Raw genomic sequence first — 21,996 nt, forward strand, 5'->3', positions numbered from 1 at the left:
AAATATATAAAATTGTATTGTATAGCATATATACAGTACATACTGTATAGTATGAAAGTCTGGTTAGTGTAGGTATGTGGACAGTTACAGTATAAAATAGACAATTTTTATAGAGAGAGAGAGGATGAGCATAATACCGTACAGAGGATATACTAATTCAGTATTGTACTATTTTACAGTAATTTATTCACTAAAAAATCAAAACCATTAATTTTATGTACTAGTGTGTAGGTATTGTATACAGTATATTGTAGGCATAAAAATTTTTAACAATAGTTCAGGGTTCTCTGTTATCTATGGAATTCCTCATCTATGCAGGCAGGCTTCTGAGAGTAATACTTGCTGATAAGGGGTAACAGTGATGGAGGAAGTTACAGATATATCTTCAGGATTTTACAATAGTTGATTATCTCTGGTTCCTAAGGTGTCAGGGTGTTTTCAACGCAGTTTTGGCGTAATTGACGGCAAATACAGCAGCCGGTGTATAGGGAATGAGAAATGAAATATCACTGTCATGGATAATTTACCAAGCTTTGTGATCTTAAAGGGAGACATATATTAACCACATATGTAAACCTTTGGATTAGAGAGGTCCACTGCACATTATTGCCTCTTACCAGCAAGCGGGCAGGAGTCGCCTTTGGGAGGGAGGAGTATGATATCTGTGACACTGTCTGAGACTATTAAAATCTGACACACCATCTCAGAATAGACTATTCACTGAAACCAACGAAAGATGCAGAAACTTGGGAAAGTGAAAGTGTCAGGTGTATGAAGAAAATGTGGAAAGAATAGGCCAGACTACTTACCCGTGTATGTGTAAGCAAAGAAAATAAGCCGTAACCAGAAAGAAAGATCAAACATTGTGCAGTACTGTCTGGGTAGTCAAAGGACGACTCGATAACACTCTAGGGGTAGTATCTAAATTATCGCAGTTAATGAAATAAAATATAAAATTTTTAACAAAGTGCTATGCTCACTGAACACGCAAGACAATTCTAAGAAGAAAAATTGAAATAATTGCAGTGGTCATGAAGTTATTTGTTCTATAAAATATGGGAAGGCAATTAAGGCGCACTAAGTGTACAAGTTTATTTTTCATTCATACAGTATTATAAACACCACACTCAAGAATACAATGCATTGACAAAATAATTTACATTGAAAAGTACTGTAACTTTAAGATACGAAGTGCAAGGTGAAATATTCTTAATGCTCTCATTATTTTTGAACTAATTAAAGGTATCTGGAAGTAGCTATTCCAACTGTTGATCCATAAATCAAGGTTAATGTGTTAATAAGTTTAATGATGATTGTCTTCCTTTAATTAAAATCTTAATACTGAGCTGGAAATTTTAACGATTCAGCAGATTTAATAGTCACTTATTCACATTATCAATAAGGCTTCAGATCATACTGTATACCTTATTTATATATAGTGTCACAATTATTGGTAAATAAATAAGGTGAGGCATAAAATGTTTTAATTTTTTATGGCAATCAGTTTTTATATTTAATGTTTTAATTTTTTATGGCAATCAGTTTTTATATTTTAACTTATCACATTATAGCATAATCAAATATTTCACTGTAGGGATGTACAGAAAATATTGTTTAAAATATGTATTAAGGTTTACAGGTTACCAGCATTGTCCTAGGGATCAAATGCACGTATATATGATCAGCAACCAAGGTCCCTCTCCATCCAAACTATAACTTAGCCATAGCTGCTGATGATAATTCAGCAGATAGAGCTATGCCAGCCCTAGCCCTAGCTCCTGGGGAAAGTAAGTATATTCCTTAACTGTAGAGTGAACAGATTGACATTTGCTGTACTGCCTAATTACCACAGCCTTACATTGAATGTACAAGGCAACTGTAACTTTGACTTGAGACTTAGTCCAACGGTGTGAAAAGTTATAATAGCATTGAACTATTTTTTTTTTTTCTTAGTGATTAAACGATGCATTATTGTTGATTTCATTTAGGATCTTGCAAATACTTTGGTAGTGTATAGGGGAGGATAATGGTTTATTTTTTGTTTGTTGCTACACTCATACAAACAATCGTCTTTTAATAGGAGTATGATTTGAGGAAGCTGGACCTCTGTTTTTAAAATTTATGACAAGGTGGTGGTAGTTATAAAGAGGGTAAGCACCACCCACCCTACAGGCAAGTGAGCAGCCACTGATTTCAGCTGCCAAAGTACTTTACTGCAACTTCCATTTTCTTGGCTGTTTTAAGTGTTGCTTTCTCTTTTAGTATTTGCTGTGATAGAGGCTCCACGATCACACAAAAGAGTCTGCCTGATCCCTGGTAAGCCTGGCTACAATTGCGAAAGGTTTCTGAGTAAAATTGATGAGGATCCCAATCTCATTTGCACTTTTTGCTGGGGGGTATGACTGTTCGCAGTCATCCTGCAACAAGTGTAAATCATGGCGCCACCTCCTCTGTAGTGGATACATTTTGGGAAGAGAAAGACTAAGAGGGACTCTTTGGCCTGAGATGTGGCAATGCCCAACCTGTTACTGAAGAAGCTCTTGAGTTCCTCACCTACCGGAGCTTGACCTGTTCTGCCTTCAGGTCCCTCTACACGAATTCCAAAGAAGGGAGGAAAACCTGATGTGCACTTAAGGCTGACTTCAAGTAAAACAGAAGTATTACCTTTCAAAGTAAAGGTAATACCCCTCCTTGTGTGTGGATTTGGACCTGAAGATATTGTGGCCCTTCCTTTGGTATCGAATGCAATCTGTCAGTTTCGAAGCTGCTGAAGGTGTTTTCAGATGCTAGGACCTCCAGAATTTTTGTTGCTGTGCCCCCCTCCTCCACTGCTTAACATGCTGAGGAGGGACTGACGTGAAAACCATGGCCATGTCCTGCTGTTGGAGAGGATCCTGGGTCTTATCCTCGTGGTATTGTCATTGCAGGCCCGGAAATCTTCAACTTTGCAGACTGGTAACTGGAAGAATTATATGCACCTACCCCTACGCGCCCTGTTTCTTCCACATCTCCTGCTGCCAAACTTTCGAGACCTTCCAATGCATCGTAATGATGAGTCGAGGTAGGTAACATCCCAGGACCGCTCTGAATATGTGTATGGACAATGGCAAACCATGAGTGCATAAGATCGTTGACAAGCCTTCTCTACTACAAGCGACAGGCTTTTATGTGATGTTCCCTTGCACCTCCCAATACCCAGCTCTTCCTTCGGAGGTTAAGACACCTAAGGGCACCTCAGCCTGCAGATCTACATTTTTCTTCATGATTCTTCCCCAGTACATAAGCACTTGAAGGAGGAGGATTCTCCAGAGGTAAATGTCGAGACCTTTTTCATAAGGGGGGAGGAGGAGTGGCTGGACATTGTAGACCCAACAGCACCCAAGTCCGGACCAGCAAAGGTGGAAACAGAGAACTCCATGACAGAGTTGTTACTCATCTGTGAATACAACCTTGGAGGCAGCCAGTGTCCCTTTCAAGGGCCGAATGACGTCTATTGATCGATATTTCCATCACCCTTGTGGATCGAAGCCAACCCTCGAGTTGCCTTATGGTTGGAACCTGTTGAGTGGTTTTGGGTAGTGTCAATTCCCAGATCTCTGGTCCTAGGAATTAACTACGCTCGAACAAGATCTTGCCTCCCACACTCTCTTTTCTACTTTAAGGTTCAGACCCTTCTCTGCCAATCAACCCAGCAGTGATTGAGCTGATAGCAGGGAACCTAGTCGACACACTCGAGAATGAGAGCACAGTTTTTGGCGCTTGAGTTTGCTGCCATGAATAGATAGCCTCCAAGCAACATCGTGGATCAAGTACTGGTCAGGAGCATTATCATACTTCACCACAACTCAGGACAAGGTAAACTCTGAGCCAAGAAGAACACGGACTTGATTCTCTCAGGTGCCAAGGCTGTCACTTTCTTGGCACATCAGTGCTAACCAGTGGTCTAATTGGGCTTTCAAGTGGATAGTAACCTGGTGCTTCGCTAGACAAGTTAGACAGGAAGAGGCCCTCTATGAAATGCACCAATGTTGGAGACTGCAGCTCTGTTCCTGCAGAAAGATATAATATAACCATGGAGAAATGGAGGGAGACAAGTTAGGACTCTCTTATCTATCAAGCAGTAAACTTTGGGAGCCTTGGGCCTTCACAGGTAGCTGCACCAAGAGCATTAATTCCCTTTGCTCTGAATTAAACTTGCGATGTACAGAGCCAAATTTGTACCTCCAGTTCTTAACCCACCTAGGAAATGTGTGGACAACTTTCTGCCCTTTTGGCTCTTCTCCTGGCCACTAGGGGAAAGAAGGGGGTGTTGAGATTGGCCGTCCCCTCCTGCAGCTTCCGTGAGTGGAGGGAGCTTTTCAGGCTGTTCACCCAATCTTGTCCTCCCCTCACTGAACTTAAGGAATTACCATTGAAGACCCACAAAAGCCCTCACCCTGGAGGCAGAGTTGAAGACAATGTTAAAGAAAAAAAAGAGCTGTTAGTTATGCAGAAAAGTTCTCCAGGCTCTCACTTTTACAATCTTTTCATAGTGAAGTCAACTCGGGGACTGGAGACCAGTTATCAACCTCTCGCCTCTGAAAAAGTTTGTTCTACAAAGGCCCTCCAAGATGGAGATGGTGAGCACTGTATGAGCTGCCATAAGGAAGGAAGACAGTCCTTTTTGTATATTTGACAGATGCTTACTTTCAGATCCCCATCCATTGAATGTACAGAAAATACCTCTACCTTGACCTTGGGGGGGAATTAGTGTACCAGCCCAAAGTTCTGTGCTTCAGACTGGATGCTGCTCCCAAAGTGTTCAATCTTATCTCGTCTTGGTTGCATGCAAACGGTATTCATCTGCCCAGATACCTAAAAGACTGACTGATTCTGTTTGCCAGGAGACAAGTTACATCAGCATTAAGGCAAACCTCTCTTTGCCACGATTTGGGGATCGTGGTCAGTCAGTTTAAGTCTAGTCTCATGCACAAATAGAGGGTGGAATACCTTGGTATGCTGATAGAGATGACAGCAGCTAGAGTCTTTCCATAAAGCAACCAAGTAAGCAGACTCGGGGAGGTAGTGCAATTGTTTCTACATTATTATTATTACTTGCTAAGCTACAACCTTAGATGGAAAAGCAGGATGATATAAGCCCAGGGGCCCAACAGGGAAAATAGCCCAGTGAGGAAATGAAACAATGAAAAATAAAATATTTCAAGAATAGTACATGAACAAGAACTTCTGGCTTGACAGTGGCAATGTCTCCTAGAACACCCCTTGTCGTTGGAGAAGTTTGAGCCTCATTGACAACTCCATCAGTAGCGAATGACACGTCGCTATTCCCCTTATTGTCTAGATCCGATGGAACAAGAGGTATGGGAGAATCTAGACAGGTGGTTGAATGACACAAGACCCTCATCAGAGAACTCCACTAAATTCCTCACCTACAGAAAGGCTGCTGTTCACAAATCCATCCAAAATTATCTGGGGTGCACATCTCTCGAACAAAAATGTCTCAGAAAGGAGGTCCACAGAAGAAAACCACTTGCATATCAAACCTGCTGGAAATGCAAGGAGCTTTTCTGGATTGCAAGTTTTACAACAGTTTGGTAGGGGACTCTGTAACATTAATGAATGTCAAAACTACTGTAGTGGCTTATGTCAACAAGCAAGGAGGCACTTTTTCAGTCCCTTTGAGAGTTGTTGAAACGGGCGCACACTAAGCCCTCAACAATGCTGTAGATCTGTCAGCAAGGTTCATTCTAGGCAAAAGGAATGTACTAGACAATGCACTCAGTTGCCTGGGACAAGTAGTAGAAGTGAAATAGTCTCTACATCTAGTAGCAGAGAGGCTTCATGCTCTTTGAGGCTCTCCATCAATAGACCTGCCATGCAGCTGAACAGAAAAAGCTCTCAGTATTCTGCACACCAGTTCCAATGGCAAATAGCATTCAGATTTGGTGGTGTTCCTCATCGATGTACCAAGAGAACGATCCCAATGATCCAACCTTCTCTGTCAGTCCTATCTACAGAGGTACCACAACTAAGTGGTATGCCTGTCATTTCCTGGGTGGCGACCATCCAGCATTTCCAAGGTAAAGGCGTTTTGCAAGGCACTCCACAGATGTCTTGATATCTGCAAAAACCCTCTGCAGCTATCCACCAAGGAAAGTGATTAATCTTCTTTGATTGTTGTTGCAGAAGGGATACTTTTCTTGTTCCAGAGCCTCTGCAATTGATTGCCAACTTTCTCATTAAACTGTGTTGAGAGAAGCTACTCTGTCTCTGTGGTGGAGTATCAACTCAGCCATGAAGCCAGGTCTCCAGACTTAAAGGAGTAGACCTTTCCTTAGGCACTGTGTATGCTCAAGAGGAACGTCGAGAAGTCTTGTCCTCTCAAGGACTGCAAACCACCAGCATGGGATGTCACACTAGATCTCGAAGTCCCTCTAGAGAGCTCGTTCACAAACCCTAGAGACAGGCGTCAGATAGGAATCTAAACCTCAAGACATCTGTTTTCTCGCCAAAGCGCATAGGCAAACTGCAGGGCTTCTTATATGTTATTCAGACAGATGTAAAGTCTCCTTTAACTTTGTTCTGGAGTTTATAACTAAAAGCCAGCCATCCACAACACTAGGTTCAAGTCTTTCTCTATCTCTTCCCTGAAAGAAGTGACCAGAGATCTGGACGAGTTGTTTTTCTTTCCTGTGAGAACACTACCTGAAGAGGACTTACAGCTTCCAGACCAGAGCACCAGCGATTTCCTCGCTCCATTACGGTAAAGATTTTCAGAAATACACTCTCCTCCTGGCTTCATGAAACCATCAGACAGGCACAGCCCACAACCAGCGACGGTGCAGAAGGAACATCACATGCTCATGAACGTAAAGTTGGAGGGACTGGCTTTACCCAAGCCTCCCGGAAGAACCTGTAAGTGGCCAAGTTTGATAGCAGGAATTTTGAAATGCTAGACGACTTTCACTGCCCGCTACCTCCTTATGTACACCCAAAGGTACCTGGATGCTTTTATCCTTGGTTGAGGTTGTGCAGCAAACGTAGCTCCCTCACGGGACAAGACGTATCTCTTCTAAGATAGCATTCACCATGGAAGCATAGAATGAGAGTTGAGCATGTCTGTCCTTTTACCTCTTCTTCCCTTCCCTTGGGGTGCAGCGGTCAAGCTGTTATTTGTTGGATATGTTAGATGCAGATAAGTCCCACAATCGAAGAACTTTTCTTTGCAGTTGTGTTTAGAAGTAACTCCCCAATCTTCCTAGACAAGATGAATAGGCACAGATGTATGCAAACCCATTAATCACAAATGACTGTACAATTTGACACGTAATATCCGGATACAGGTTCTTCCATGGCTGTCTACCGTTAATTAGGTAGGATCCTAGCCTAACGTGTAGAGGTTGGTGGGATTCTTCATTGTTTCATCTTCTTTTACAAGTCCAAGTGCTTGACATCTCAGGAATTAAACTAGCCAGTTTGATCATAGGAACTTCCTACTTCCTAAGGATAAGTCTCCTATTAAAGGATGAGAATTTCTACAGTATCTGTGTAAGAAAAATTCTCAAATCTTTACTTTAAATTGTATTGCATGTACTTTTTTCACTATTTGGAAAACTAAACATTTGTTAATAGAACATTCCACTGCATCAAGGTTAACTGCCATAAATAATCTGAGGAAAATAACAAAGTGACCAAAGGGATTCTTAAGTTGTAAAGATACTTTAGGTCACCTCCAATTATGATTAACACAGGGTCAGGGCCAATACACAACTTCCTGGCTACATCAGATACTTGAACTAATTCATTTAATAGTGAGGCAACATTAAGACAAACAATGAATTGAATAGTAATTTACAATAAATGGTGAAAATACATTGCATAGAAATAACACTCAAATTAATAATATATCAATCTATGATTAGTCCTGAAAATGGAATAAAAAAATATTCCTAGTAGAGAAAAGTTATCGGAAAGAGAGCAAAAAAAACGAAACATCAATATTTCAGATGAGGACTGAAAAAATTACTACTATAAACAACTTGTAGTAATCCACATTTAGCAAACCGAAAGCAATTGCCATTGTGTGAGAACACAATAATAATACTTTTTTTTAAATATCTTTATAAAATATCCTACAAGCCCCATTATTAAAATAAAAACAAGAAAAAGGCACCACAAGAATACAATCATTTGACTACCATGTGAATATCATGAAAATTCAAAGCTTCATTTATATATACAAGAAAATATATAAACTTTGAATGAAACTAATTTGTATAATACATACAGTGCACACTCATATACATATAGCACACATTTAGAGAAATAGTACCATACTGTAGTAAAGTAAACATACTGATACTATAAAATAAAAATTTAGACAAATATGGCATTAATGTATTTCATTTATGCTTCATTAGCATATACAACTCCAACAAATGTAAAAGGGTTAATATTTTTGGATATTAAGTGCAACGATTAAAATTTTACAAGGCCAAATAAGAACCTAATGAAAATGAAACACTGGAGAGAAAAAAAAAGGTTAATCACAATACCTTATTCTAATGTTAGAGCAAGTCGATGATTTTCTCATAAAATCAAGCACCTAAATAGTTTTGTCATTGAGCCATAGTGTTTGTATAACACTTCAGATCTGAGAGCCCGCAGTAATAAAATCTCTTTTAATATAATCGGTAAATGAATGAAAAAAAAAAAATTCAAGATACAGTACTATACACTAACACTTCATCCTTGTAATGAACGATGGTCTATTGTGTTTTCCAATGTCAAACTTCGTAATTATTTTTTGCAGTTTTCTAAATACTTGGTCAATGATAGTTTTGGCTTGTGGAAACAGTTATGTTTATTGCTAACCTTGGTCCTCCTTGTCCTTGCTATGGTCATGCCTGAAAAAAAAGACATCCATTAGTATTGTGAATGTTTTTAATAATAGGTAGATATCTGTGGTAATTTAAAAAGCTATTTACAATTAGAATTCTGCTAGACAACACTAGTCCTCTAACAGCCAACCCAATAGTTTGGCAAGAGGAAGTTAAGCCGAGAGTAGAAGTTACTTAGTTGTGGAGTATGAGTTATGGGAACTTAGGGTCTAATTTGTTCTGCATAAGGTGAAGGTTATAATGTCATGTGGAACTGACCAAGGAAAAAAATGTCTACACTCGATTAGGCATCACCTGGTAGGATTCACTGTGCATCGTCTCGCACATTTTTTATCACATCAGCCACCAAAAGTCAATTGGGCGTTGTAAAAGTGTCGATATTCCCTATCACATTATGCAGAAGATGACTGCTTTGATGCATGAGTGATATAAAAGACAACTTTCATGGGGGTTAGGTTTTCAAAAACCCTTGCCATAAGGTGATTGGTGGGGAAACAATTCAAGGTATGATGTTGAGCAATATCTGAGAAATAAGTAACACCTTGCTCTTTTGAAAGTCTATACAGTACTTGCCATGACATACCTAAAACCCTGATTGCCAATATGAAGCAGAGCTAACAATGAAAACTAATGGATATGCTGAAAATAAGATTAAAGGTCCTTACAGGCAAAGATGGCAAAGCAAGAAAAGTTAAGTAATCCCCGGTCAAGTCATGCTTTCTCACGGTTTGAATCATATAAAAATGACAAACTTATAACAGAGTTTGTATTTTTCCTAACATACAACCCGAATTCTTTACTATAGCATAGGAGATATTCTAGTGCCAGCTGGAAAATACAGCAGAAAACCTTAACAAGGTCGTTAACGACCGGGCTGGTAGTTATCCCCCTGTTGGGGGTGGGGGACTGCCGGCCAGTAGCTACTGAGTACCTTCAATCGGATTCTAGCTAGGACTATATTAGGGGGCGGTGACGGAGAGAAGATTTGAGTAAAGAATCCAGGTTTGTATGTTAGGAAAAATACAAACTCTGTTATAAGTTTGTCATTTGTTCCTACACTAAATACAAACCCTCATTCTTTACTATAGGAGATTTAGTCTTGATGTCAGGGTGGACGAAGGGTTCTCTATACCTAGAGAAGATGGTCCTCAGACTAGACTCTATTAATGAACAATCTCCCATTAACTTTCGTTGTAGATCCCCAAATCTAGCATGACTGAAGGTTTGTAAATACTTAGAAACCAAAGTTTCAGCATGAAGAGGGTCGGGAGTAATACCAGGACCCTTTCATACAAAGGGTTCCCCTGACCTTGAAAAGGGGAACCCTCGTGACTAGGAGTATAACTTATACCCTGTGATAGGAGTCAGATGAGTTTCATACCTTATTTCCATTGATGAGTCCATCCGAAACTGTTCACAGACTAGGCTACCCGGATGGGAGGAAGAAGAAAGAGCAGTGGATAGATGGATGTTCTTCTAAAACCTAGTGTAACTCAAAATCCTCGATCAAAGGCTACTGTCCCCTGAAAGGGCGTAAAGGTAGTTACAGCACCTGCAGACCTGCCACAATAGGTCCTTTAGAAAAGGTGTTTAGAGACCTGTGTCACATCTGATAAATAGTGAGTAGTGAATGTAGACTGGCGCTTCCAGACTCCAGCTCTTAAGACTTGGGAGACCGAGAAATTCTTCTTAAACGCCAGCGAGGCAGCTACTCCCCCAACTTGATGGGCTTTGGGTTGAGCTGCCTCAGGGTCTCCGTGAATGGCTCTCGCAATAACTTTCTTGAGCCAGAAAGAGATGGTGTTGCGAGAGATTCTCTTCTTAACCTTGTTGGTACTGAGGAAGAGATGACGGAGGCGTGGTCTGAAAGGTCTGGTGCGCTTCAGGTATTTCCTCAGCGCCCTGACCGGGCACAGTAGCAATTGGTCAGTATCCTGAGTTGCCCTAATGAGGCTGGAAAATTGAAATTCTCTAAACCTCTCATCGGCAGATGAAGGATTCTGGGTTTTGGCTACAAAACGTGGCACGAAGTTGAGAGAGACTTCCCCCCCATCCTCTAGTATGGGTGACTTCGTAGGATAGACCGTGAAGTTCACTAACCCTTTTTGCCGAGGCCAGAGCTACTATGAAGACGGTCTTAAGGGTGAGGAAGGAATCGGATGCCTTATTTAAGGGCTCATATTTATGGGGGGGGGGGGGGGGGCAAGATCTCTCAAAACCTCAAATCAACAAGGTGATATCTTTCTGAGGTGGAAAGGTCAACTCCTCTCAGTCTGCAGATGAGGCTTAAGGCTGAATGATAGCCCTTAATTGCCGAGACTGAAAGGAGTTTCTCCTCCCTGAGGTAAACTAGGAAGTCTGCCACTAAAGGAAGAGAGAGATCGAGTGGAGACACGCCTCGCCTTCTACACCAAGCTGCAAACGCTCTCCATTTTGCTTGGTAGAGGTTTGTGGAAGATTGGCGCAGGTGCCTGGACATGTGTTCAGCCACCTTTCCTGAAAAGCCTCTGCTTCTGAGGAGAGACTGGACAGCCTCCAGGCGTGAAGTTTCAGGAAGTGGATTCTCCCGTGGGGGATACCACTGTGTGGCTGCGTCAACAGACGGGGTTCTGGAGGCAGGAACCTCGGCACTTGAACCAGCAGGGAAAGGAGATCTGTGTACCACTCTCTGCTTGGCCAAGCCGGAGCTATTAGAGTTAGCTGGCAGTCCTGAGAGATCCTGATTTTGTTGATCACCTTTATGAGCAGGCAAAAGGGAGGGAAGGCATAAGCGTCCAGGTTGTCCCAGGATTGTTGGAGGGCGTCCTGGATCGCTGCCTGATGGTCAGGAACTGGGGACCCGTAGCGGGGAAGCTTCGCATTCAGAGAGGTGGCGAACAGATCTATTGTGGGTAAACCCCACAAAGCTATTACTGTCTTCGCTACTCGAGGATCCAAAGACCATTCTCCACTCAGCACTTAGCGATGCCTGCTCAGCTGATACGCCACGATGTTTCTCCGGCCCGGAATAAACCTGGCTGAAGGAGAAATGTTGTGGCTTTCTGCCCACTGGCAGATCTGGACTGCTAACAGACAGAGGTCTCTTGCCAGAGTACCTCTTTGTTTGTTGATGTACGAGACGGCTGTGGAGTTGTCGCTCATCAGAATCATCTCTCGTCCGTGTAGATCTTCTACAAAGAATTTTGGGCCTTTCCAGGTAGCTAATAATTCTAGGTGGTTTATATGGAGAGACTTCTCTATCGGAGACCAAACTCCTGATGCTAATTTGGGGCCTAGGTGGGAACCCCATCCCCGTAGCAACCGAAAAAAGTTTTAACTTCGGACTCGGGTTTTGGAGGGGAATGCCCTTTTGGGTGTTCTCTCTGGTCGACCACCAATGAAGAGCTTGTAGCACCAGACTTGGGACCTCCACTGCCAAAAATGGGGAATCTGACTTTTGAGACCAATGGGTCTTCAGATGCCATTGGAGACTTTGATTCTCGATCTCCCACCTGGAACTAGTTTCTCCAGAGAGGCAAGATGCCCCAGAAGACACTGCCACGACTTGGCTGAAGGTGGTAGTGGAGACAAGAGATGGGTGATGGACTGATCCAGTCTCCGAAGCCTGTCTTCCGACGGAAACACTCTCCCTGCCTGGGTGTTGATGGACATACCCAGATAGTTCAAGACTTGGGTCGGAGTTAAGCAAGACTTCTCTGCGTTTACAAGGATCCCCAGATCCTTGCAAAGACTCAGAAGTCTTCTCAGATGATCCAGAGCTAGCTCCTTGGACGAGGCCAGGAGTAGCTAATCGTCCAGATATCTTAGCAGACGAATTCCATGTTTCTGCACCCACGAAGATACGAGTTTGAAGATCTTCGTAAAGACCTATGGGGCGGTCGAGAGGCCGAAGCACAGGACTTTGAACTCGAAGATTCGACCCTGAGCCAGGAAGCATAGGAATTTCCGAAATGTGCGATGGATTGGCACTTGGAAATAAGCATCTCTCAAGTCTACATATGCCATGAAGTCTCCTGGGCATACTGCTTGGGTGACGGAAGCCGCTGTCTCCATTTTGAATGGAGTCTGCTTCACGAACTGGTTCAGAGTCGAAAGATCTATTACTGGTCTCCAACCTCCCGAGGCTTTCTCTACCAGAAAGAGGCGACTGAAAAACCCCGGGGAAGAGTCGGAGACCTCTTGAATGGCGTCTTTTAGAAGCGTGCTCTGTATCTCCCGAGCTAGGGCTTGCTGTTTCCCGGAATCCCAAGGGACCTGGGAGGACGAGATCGGGGGAGGAATTAGAGGAGGAGGAGAGTCTATGAAGGGAATGCGGTATCCCCAACGAAGCACCCTTATGGTCCATTGCATGGCCCCCATAGCTTTCCAACTCCTCCAACTCCCCTGCAGGCACCCCCCTACGCAATGCGAGGGGGGAGTCGAGACCCTATTTCTGTCTAGGGTTCCTCCCTCTGCCTTTAGCCTTAGGAGGAGCTGACTTTCCTCTGCCCAGAGGTTTGGGTGTAAAAGCGGGGCGGCTGGGGTTCTTGGCTGGCAGTGGAGATGCGGTTGTTGCCTTGGGTTGTGGAGTTGGCTGCTGTTGCATTCGACGAAAGGAAGCAGCCTTTTGCATTGCAGTGTCCTGCATCTCCTTCCTCCAAGTCTCTAAGGTGGAGGAGACTGCTTGTCTAGAGAGGGGGAGAGGTTGTAGGAGATCAGAGTTCCTCAAATCAGATTTCTCAGATTTTCCGATGCTCCTATGCAGTCTGGAGACTACCGATTCCCTCCTTTTGAGAATCCAGTTGCCCCACATCGTTGCAGCTGTAGCAGTTAGAAAGTCCATTGTCTTGGCACCAGCAGCCAGGACTTCCTGCAGAGACTGCATGGAATTTTGGTTTGAAAGGTCCTCGTGACTTGCAAGGTAACCCACTGTGCCAGACCATGTGTCAAACCAGGATAGTGCCTCTAGAAGAGACATTGATGCTGCTTCCATTGTCGAGGCTTCTGCTGCGGTAAAGGAGACTGGAAGGGAAGAGTGTCTCTCTGCAGAGCAGCCAGGTGTAAGCCTTGCTGTGAGGGGATTAAGTGTCAGAGGCGAAGGGTTGGCGTCTCTGACCTTGTAAAAGCGCCTTTGCCTCAAAAAAGGAAACTGCAGCATCTTATGGGATCCTTGAGACTTCAAGGAATTCGTTTCCCCCGAGACCGCCTGCGAGACCTTCCTCAGACGGCCTGCAGTGTGAATAGACCAGGGAAGTTCGATTCTGGTCTTAGGGTTAGGTGGAGGACGACATAGTCTGTCTAAAGCTGGAGCGTCGATATGACGAGGCGACAGGTGTAAATCTCCGAGACCTGAGATATTACACATCGTTCTTAGAGCCTTCAGATAGGCGGACTCTAAGTCTTTTGATGGTAGTTCCACCAGGAATCCTCAGGTCGCGCTAATTCCTCGTGAGGGAGGGCGGTAGAAGCCCGAATGTCTGAAGGTAACGGCGAGGTAACATACTCCATTGCCGACAATCCAGAGGAAGGCTGACCGCTAGTTGATGGCACCGCGCGCGAAAGATACTGCTGGAAGTTGAAGGTTTAGGCGAAGGCGACCGAATTAACAGTACTGTGTTCTCTGTTCTCAGCCGAAGAGGAGAAGGGCTGAACCCCCGCGTCTTCTTCCGAAGTTCTCACGAAGCCCATATTTCGTAATTCATTAGAAAGTACGGGAATGGGTGCTGTTCTGTCTGAAACGCGAGGGCGCGGAGAATGACCTCGCGCGGATATGTCTGGAGACTTGCGCGCTCGGAAGTTTGACGTACGGGAGCGCTCTCTCTCTGATGATACAGGACTAAGCGACGGCGAGAAGAAGTATTCTCTCTCGCCTTCCCAGCGCGAGCTGAGCTCCTCGCAAAGAAATGTGAAGGAGAGGAATCGCGTTCAGAGTGTTCTCTTCCCTTGGTTGCACTCTGGGGACGATCAGATTTAACCTCGCCCCAACGGGAGCGCTTATTGCGCTTGAGAGAACTCTCTCGTGAAGAGCGCGAACGTCTCGTAGAGCTCTTCTTATAGCGCCTAGATGATTCCCTGCAAGAGGAAGACGATCGCGAAGCCGAACGATAGCGCGAGGAAGCATTCCTCTTATGTTTGTGACGAGAGCGCTTATCGTGTATCGGCAAGACATTTCGTGAAGAGATAGAAGGCGAGGAAGAACGAGAACGATGACGTCTCTTCCTATGTCGTCTCTCTCTCCGACGAGAACGTCTTGGCGAAGGAGAGCGAGCTCTCCTTTTCCTCTTCTCTCTCTCTCTCCTATTCTTTAAGGAGGACGAATACGACGAGGAGGAGGAATCACGATGATCACGCTTGCGACGTTTCGTCGTAATGCAAGCGAGGAGCGAAGTAGGCTCCGCAGGAGCTGATGTTATTACCTCTGCTGACATTTCAGCGGCCGCTGATTGAGCTGACGGGATATCGGCGAGGTCCGGAACTCTCGAGGGTTCCAAAACTGAAGGGACCTGAGGTAAAACTGTGCCTGCGAGGAACTGGTTCCACACCTCCACCGAAGGAGAACAAGGAAGACCAAGGGCAGGCCATACCGCTCGCACGTTATCTGGAATAGAAGCGGTAATAGAATTATTTCCGATGACGGACGAAACTATCCCACTGGGGGGGGGGGGCGACTTGATTCGCCTGCCCCGGGGGAATGGGTGTTAAGTCAATGGTGCTGCTCTTCCTTGACTTCCCCCCGGACAAAGGAGGCAAGGAAGAGTCTGAAGGAAGAAATCGAGGGGCAGAAGAAGAGGCCCAAGACTCCTTACCTTTCGACGGCAAACCTGGAGGTAACGAATCCTTCTTGGATTTCTTCTATGACCTCTGCATGAAGGGCATAGGGAATGAGGATCCACCTCCGGTGGTGACATAAATGTGCCACAAGATTTCGGAGGAATCCCGTGACCCTTTCTCAAATTAGAGGACATCACATCTAATTAAAGAGAAAAAAGAAAAAGTTAATGAAAAAAACACACTTAAAGAAGGGCTAGTCTGCCAGTCAAACAAAAGCGGGAGCAGCGGTGTTACCACTGCGACGGCTAGAATTCGATTGGAGGTACTCAGTAGCTAACGGCCGGCAGTCCCCCACCCCCAACAGGGGGATAACTACCGGCCCAGTCGTTAACGACCTTGTTAAGATTTTCTGCCGTATTTTCCAGCTCGCGCTGGAATATCTCCTATGCTATAGTAAAGAATGAGGGTTTGTATTTAGTGTAGGAAAAAATATCCAGCACTACAACTACTATAGGAAACATCCCCAGCAAAGACATAGAGCTCACTGACACAGTTTGAGGAGATAATGGCAAGCAAAAACTGATCTTGAAAGTCAGAATGCGGAGGTATCAGACAGTTTTGTAAGAAATGCTGATTAGACTGCATACAACCCAAGTTGAATTCTAATTAGGCTGCATTTTTAAAGCCAAAGTTGAATTCTGATTAGGCTGCATATAACCAAGGTTAAATACAAACAATCAAACAATTTTGAGATAGCCTGTCATAACCAAACTTTAGAGTGGACAGCTTTGATAAATTTCTGTATAATGAAAGAATCTCAGGAATACAAAGTTGGTTAAAACTGAAACAGATGATTCAAGTTAAGGATGGAGAGCTTTATGCATTGGGCCCTAAGACTGGGAAGCTATGAAGTCCACAGGTTTATCTGGAGGAAACTGCAGTAGTTGCACTGGAGTTAAAATTAACAGATGTTGGGCAACTACATGGAAGTGGGAATGGAGGAATATTAAACGGCAATATGAAAGTACCGTATAACATTTGTTAGAGCACGCTATGAACCTTACCCACTTTCTTTAATTGCCCATTTTACAGGCAAATGTAGTCTAGAACATTGTTGAGTTTTAACAATAGGGTTACGATGCACGTTTCAATGTTTTAACAATGGTTACGATGCACCTCTCACCTTACGATGGGAACAGTGACAAGCCCGACAATTGGTTCTGCAGACTGAAATCAACATCTGACATGTCCTACTTGTGGCATGGTATGCAAGTCCCAGAATGGCTTGGTGAACTATAGCAATGAACAAAATGAGCCACGTTTCAGAACATATCATACTACAATTCATCATCTACTGAGGAACTTTCATAGTATCGACTTTGACCAACTGCTCTTAGACTTGATTTGGATAGGTTTTAAAAGTTTTATTAGGCATGGTAGTGTGTATAATATTTGGAACTTTTTCTTTAAGGGTGTAAGATATTAGGAGGCTGAATTTGTTGGGTAAATAAAGCAAAAAAATACATCAAAACACATCGAGAGTATAACTTACTTTTAGATTTTAGTCTATTATATTGACAAAGGCCATGCAGTAAGAGCCTTTCATAACTACTGAGCTCTGGGCTTATGTACACTGCAGACGGATCTCCTGTGAAAGCACCAATAACTTCTTCTTCAAGATAAGACAAAATCCCCTGTGTAGGAAAACAAATAATGAGAAATAATGATAATAATAATAATCAATACCATTATCATATCAATAAGAAAGATATCAATGATAACGATATTGACGATAATGGCTTCAAACTTAGTTATCAATATCAGAGAGAGAGAGAGTTATCTGCTTTATCAGCAGATCCTATTTTCAAAAGATTCTTACATTTAAAGTTTATTTTTATTTCAAAATAGATGGGTTACAGTAGTTCCTTCTTTGGTCTGATTTCCTGGGCACTTACTGTACAATGGATGAGAGAATTGCTAAATGGTAACATACCTCTCTACTTTGTATTCAATTATTTTCAATGAAATAGATAATTACAAAGTTAGTACTGTGTCAAAAAATCATTTAATAGATGGTAATAATATTACCACTTAATTCTAAGTAGCAGTTTTCCTCTAAAACTAACCAAAGACAGATGTTTTTTCTTGAAGGCAGAACGAAGTTGAGGGTTTATAAAATTGAAGTGCTGTTCTGGGGTGTAAGCTGGGTGAACTTCTCTGCAATCATTTAAAACTGGTACCATTACAAAACCTGCAAGAAATAAGAACAGTGAGAAGAAGCTAAACTTTAATTTTTCTTGATGGGTAGGTTCCCAGTGCTCGCTACTTGAAGTTACCAAAGGCTGGCTTAAAAAATCAGTTGTTAATGATGTCTACAAGTACTGTACCAAATACAGTAAAGTGCCGGTGTATGAGAAAGATTTAATGAAACACTAATACAAATTAATAACTTTTGCTGTACTGCGATTACATCTAAATGATGTTCTACACACATCACCCCATAAATATAGATAATCATTATCTATTACTACTTAACTATGTCCATTTTGGCTTAGAAATACAAACATTTTTTCTCCAACTGGTTCCTCCTTTTGCCTTGTGATATGTGTAACAATATAAAAACAGTAATTTGTATTTTTCCTAACGATACAAACCTGAGTAATTTAATAGGAGTAGGACTTAATGAAGCCGAATCGGCCATTTAAACCTTTAATATGGTAACTATAGTTACCGATGGGTTAGCATGGACCCCACCTACTCACCAAATAGAGTAGCCCTCATTTTGACCTTTGACCTATTTCTTTCAGGGTGGTTGGGGGTGGGTAGTGTACCTTAAAGGTCTTAGGTTTGTGAAGTTAGGAAAAATATAAACTACTTTCAAAATTTGTTATTATTTTCCTATAAGAATACATAACATCATCCTATAAGAAACTTATCCTGAGGAGGAGGAAGTCCCAAAAACCAAATTGGCTAGTTTATCAACCCTGGAATGTCAAAACACTTTGGTTTTGTAGAGTAGGAAAGGTGATGAATATTGTCAACCTCTTCTTCTTCTGTTGATTGCCCGGAGTTTTCTCTACTGTATACAAAGGCATTTTGACAAGATACCATGGCCCCCAAGTCAACTTCTTAACAACCTGGGCATGAAGATGTTGCAGGTGTTAAGTTAGGTTCCTACCAACAGACTAGTAAGTTGTTAAGGAAGAACCTAGAGCATTATGAATGTCCTTCCCCTCGTTTAGGCGGGTAGGGTATACAGTACTTCAATACAAATTTGTCTGTAAAGAAAATTTACTTAGGTCATGAGGCTTACATCCAAAATCCCGTCCATCACATATAAACGAAAGCTGAAATCCAACCGAAGGAAAGAGACACGAGGAGAAGCCCAGACATTCTTCCCTCTCCTAGACATGAGTCGTTCACTTTCACCGACAAGATGCTTCTTGTCCCGTGACAGAGCTAGGTTCTCAACATAACTCTTATTAGCTAATGCAGGACCAAGGATAAGATTATCTAGGGATCTATAGATAAACTCACGTAGGTAGTGGGCAGCAAAAGTCATCTGTCATTTCAGAATCCTGCCTTCAGGACTTGCGTCACTGACAGGTTCTTCTCTAAGGTTAAAACAGGTCCGACATCTCAGGCTTCGTGTGCTCGAACCAGGATCATCATTCCAACCTGTTGTTGGATCAGAACATCTGATCATGCACAAACCAGAAGAAACTGTGTTCTTGAATTTCTTTTTTACCATTTTGGCACTGGGAAAGTCTCTGGTGCCTCGCTGGAGCCATGAGTTCTTTAAGTAATGTTCTGTGTACACTAAGTAGAGGAGAGTCCTCCTGATCACCGCTTGATGCTTCTTGTAAAGAAGAAATAGAGGAGGACTTGAACCTGGAGTTTTGAAGAGCTAGATTCTCTATCTTGGACATGAACTACGGATCAAATGAGAGGAAGACCTTCCAACGTTTGACTATGTGATACGTCTATACACATTACCAAGGCAATCCGAGTAATCTTGAAGGTCAGACCCCTATCTGATGTCCATCTCCAGGGCTCATGCTGAGTCCACTTGGTAGACCTGAGTATTCGAGTGACATCCTAAAAGAGGTTTAAGTTCCTACAGGAGGAAGGCTGTTCAAAGCTCCTCCCAAGCCTTGGCTATTCTTCTGAAGGGGAAAGGTCCGAGCTCTTCAGTCTGAGACCTAGCTAAAGGCCTAGTGACAGCTTTCTACCACCGAAGACTGGTGGAGCTTCCGTTAATGAAGATATACAAGGAGAACAGCAATCCATTTCCATTGCAGAAAAGCTCCAACCTGAGAAGCATCCCTTTTGCGATGCCAATCACAGAGGGAGGGAGGGGGTCACGATTTCTAACACTGCCCCTCTTCGAGGCAGCACATCTGAAGGCCCAGCAACAGCCGAGAAGGAAGATACATGAACAAGTGAGGTGATGGGGAAGATGGATGCAGTCGCCTTGATCCCCCTCTTGCAATCTGGGATGGTGGAGAAAAGAACATCACACTTCTACCCCACCTCCCATACATGTGTTTAGTTCCAGAAGTAGTAAGAAGTGCCAGAACTTCTTCCCTATGGGAATGAGACCATGTACAGTATATGAAGTGGCACCTCGAGGATTGCAAGCTTATGCAGGGCGATCAAGTGAGGTTACCTGCTCTAAGTAGAAAGCATGCGAGTATTCTGTGACGAAGACCGACCTTGGCATTCAAGAATGTCTCGATTCATAACAGGGCCTCTGTACTTAGGAAATGTTTTTATACCTGCATATCGCTGGAAAAAATTGTCCCAGTTACCCTGTGACTTAACAATTATTTCACTGAAGCGTAAGGGCCGCAGCAACTATGTCTCTAGGTGGTTACCCATCGAAGTGTTAACCAAATGTAACATTGTTCTCAATGCAGTCTGGCAAATGACCATGTCAGTATGACCGGGACTAGGGAAACAAGAATGTTTCGCTCCCTGTTTGTTGGACGTACAATACTCACCATTTTGCTCCTGCTAGGACCGTGAATCACTGGTGGTCTGTGAAAATATTTTGGCGGTGGTCCACAACAAAAATGGGACATTTAATTTTTTTCTCCATAATCCTCTTCAGGAAACCCTGATACAAATTGCACAGAAGACAAATATTGTACTGTATTCTGTAAGAACAAAATTTCAATTCAGATTCAAAATGTACAATTCCTTGTTCTTCAAATATGAAAATGGGAAATACATACATACATATACCAAGGCACTTCCCCAATTTTGGGGGTAGCCGACATCAACAAATGAAACAAAAACAAAAAAGGGGACCTCTACTCTCTACGTTCCTCCCAGCCTAACAAGAGACTCAACTGAGTTCAGCTGGTACTGCTAGGGTGCCACAGCCCACCCTCCCCCTATTATCCACCACAGATGAAGCTTCATAATGCTGAATCCCCTACTGCTGCTACCTCCGCGGTCATCTAAGGCATCGGATGAAGCCGCAGGGCCTACCGGAACTGCGTCACAATCGCTCGCCATTCATTCCTATTTCTAGCACGCTCTCTTGCCTCTCTCACATCTATCCTCCTATCACCCAGAGCTTCCTTCACTCCATCCATCCACCCAAACCTTGGCCTTCCTCTTGTACTTCTCCCATCAACTCTTGCATTCATCACCTTCTTTAGCAGACAGCCATTTTCCATTCTCTCAACATGGCCAAACCACCTCAACACATTCATATCCACTCTAGCTGCTAACTCATTTCTTACACCCGTTCTCACTCTCACCACTTCGTTCCTAACCCTATCTACTCGAGATACACCAGCCATACTCCTTAGACACTTCATCTCAAACACATTCAATTTCCGTCTCTCCATCACTTTCACTCCCCATAACTCCGATCCATACATCACAGTTGGTACAATCACTTTCTCATATAGAACTCTCTTTACATTCATGCCCAACCCTCTAGTTTTTACTACTCCCTTAACTGGCCCCAACACTTTGCAACCTTCATTCACTCTCTGACGTACATCTGCTTCCACTCCACCATTTGCTGCAACAACAGACCCCAAGTACTTAAACTGATCCACCACCTCAAGTAACTCTCCATTCAACATGACATTCAACCTTGCACCACCTTCCCTTCTCGTACATCTCATAACCTTACTCTTACCCAATTAACTCTCAACTTCCTTCCCTCACACACTTTTCCAAATGGGAAATACTGGCCATGAGAGAGAGAGAGAGAGAGAGAGAGAGAGAGAGAGAGAGAGAGAGAGAGAGAGAGAGAGAGAGAGAGAGAGAGAGAGAGAGAGAGAGATTTTAGAAAAAGAGAGGAGAGAGAGAAGAGAGAGTGAGA

At 43.1% G+C, this 21,996-nt stretch overlaps 1 protein-coding gene across 1 annotated transcript in view; it reads right to left on the minus strand.

Moving 5' to 3' along the window:
• Window positions 1-1,077: 1,077 nt before the first annotated feature.
• The window catches only part of LOC137618236 (R3H domain-containing protein 4-like), a 66,146-nt gene continuing 45,227 nt past the window's right edge, over window positions 1,078-21,996 (minus strand). Inside the window, exons 5-7 of the mRNA XM_068348385.1 lie at window positions 17,777-17,901; window positions 17,203-17,344; window positions 1,078-8,906 (exon numbers count right to left, since the gene is read on the minus strand). Coding sequence (XP_068204486.1) covers window positions 8,800-8,906; window positions 17,203-17,344; window positions 17,777-17,901 — 374 coding nt within the window. The 3' untranslated portion in view covers window positions 1,078-8,799. The remainder of the gene's footprint in view (window positions 8,907-17,202; window positions 17,345-17,776; window positions 17,902-21,996) is intronic.

The sequence above is a fragment of the Palaemon carinicauda genome, chromosome 24 (genome assembly GCF_036898095.1).
Source record: "Palaemon carinicauda isolate YSFRI2023 chromosome 24, ASM3689809v2, whole genome shotgun sequence".
Classification (NCBI taxonomy): Eukaryota; Metazoa; Arthropoda; class Malacostraca; order Decapoda; family Palaemonidae; genus Palaemon; species Palaemon carinicauda.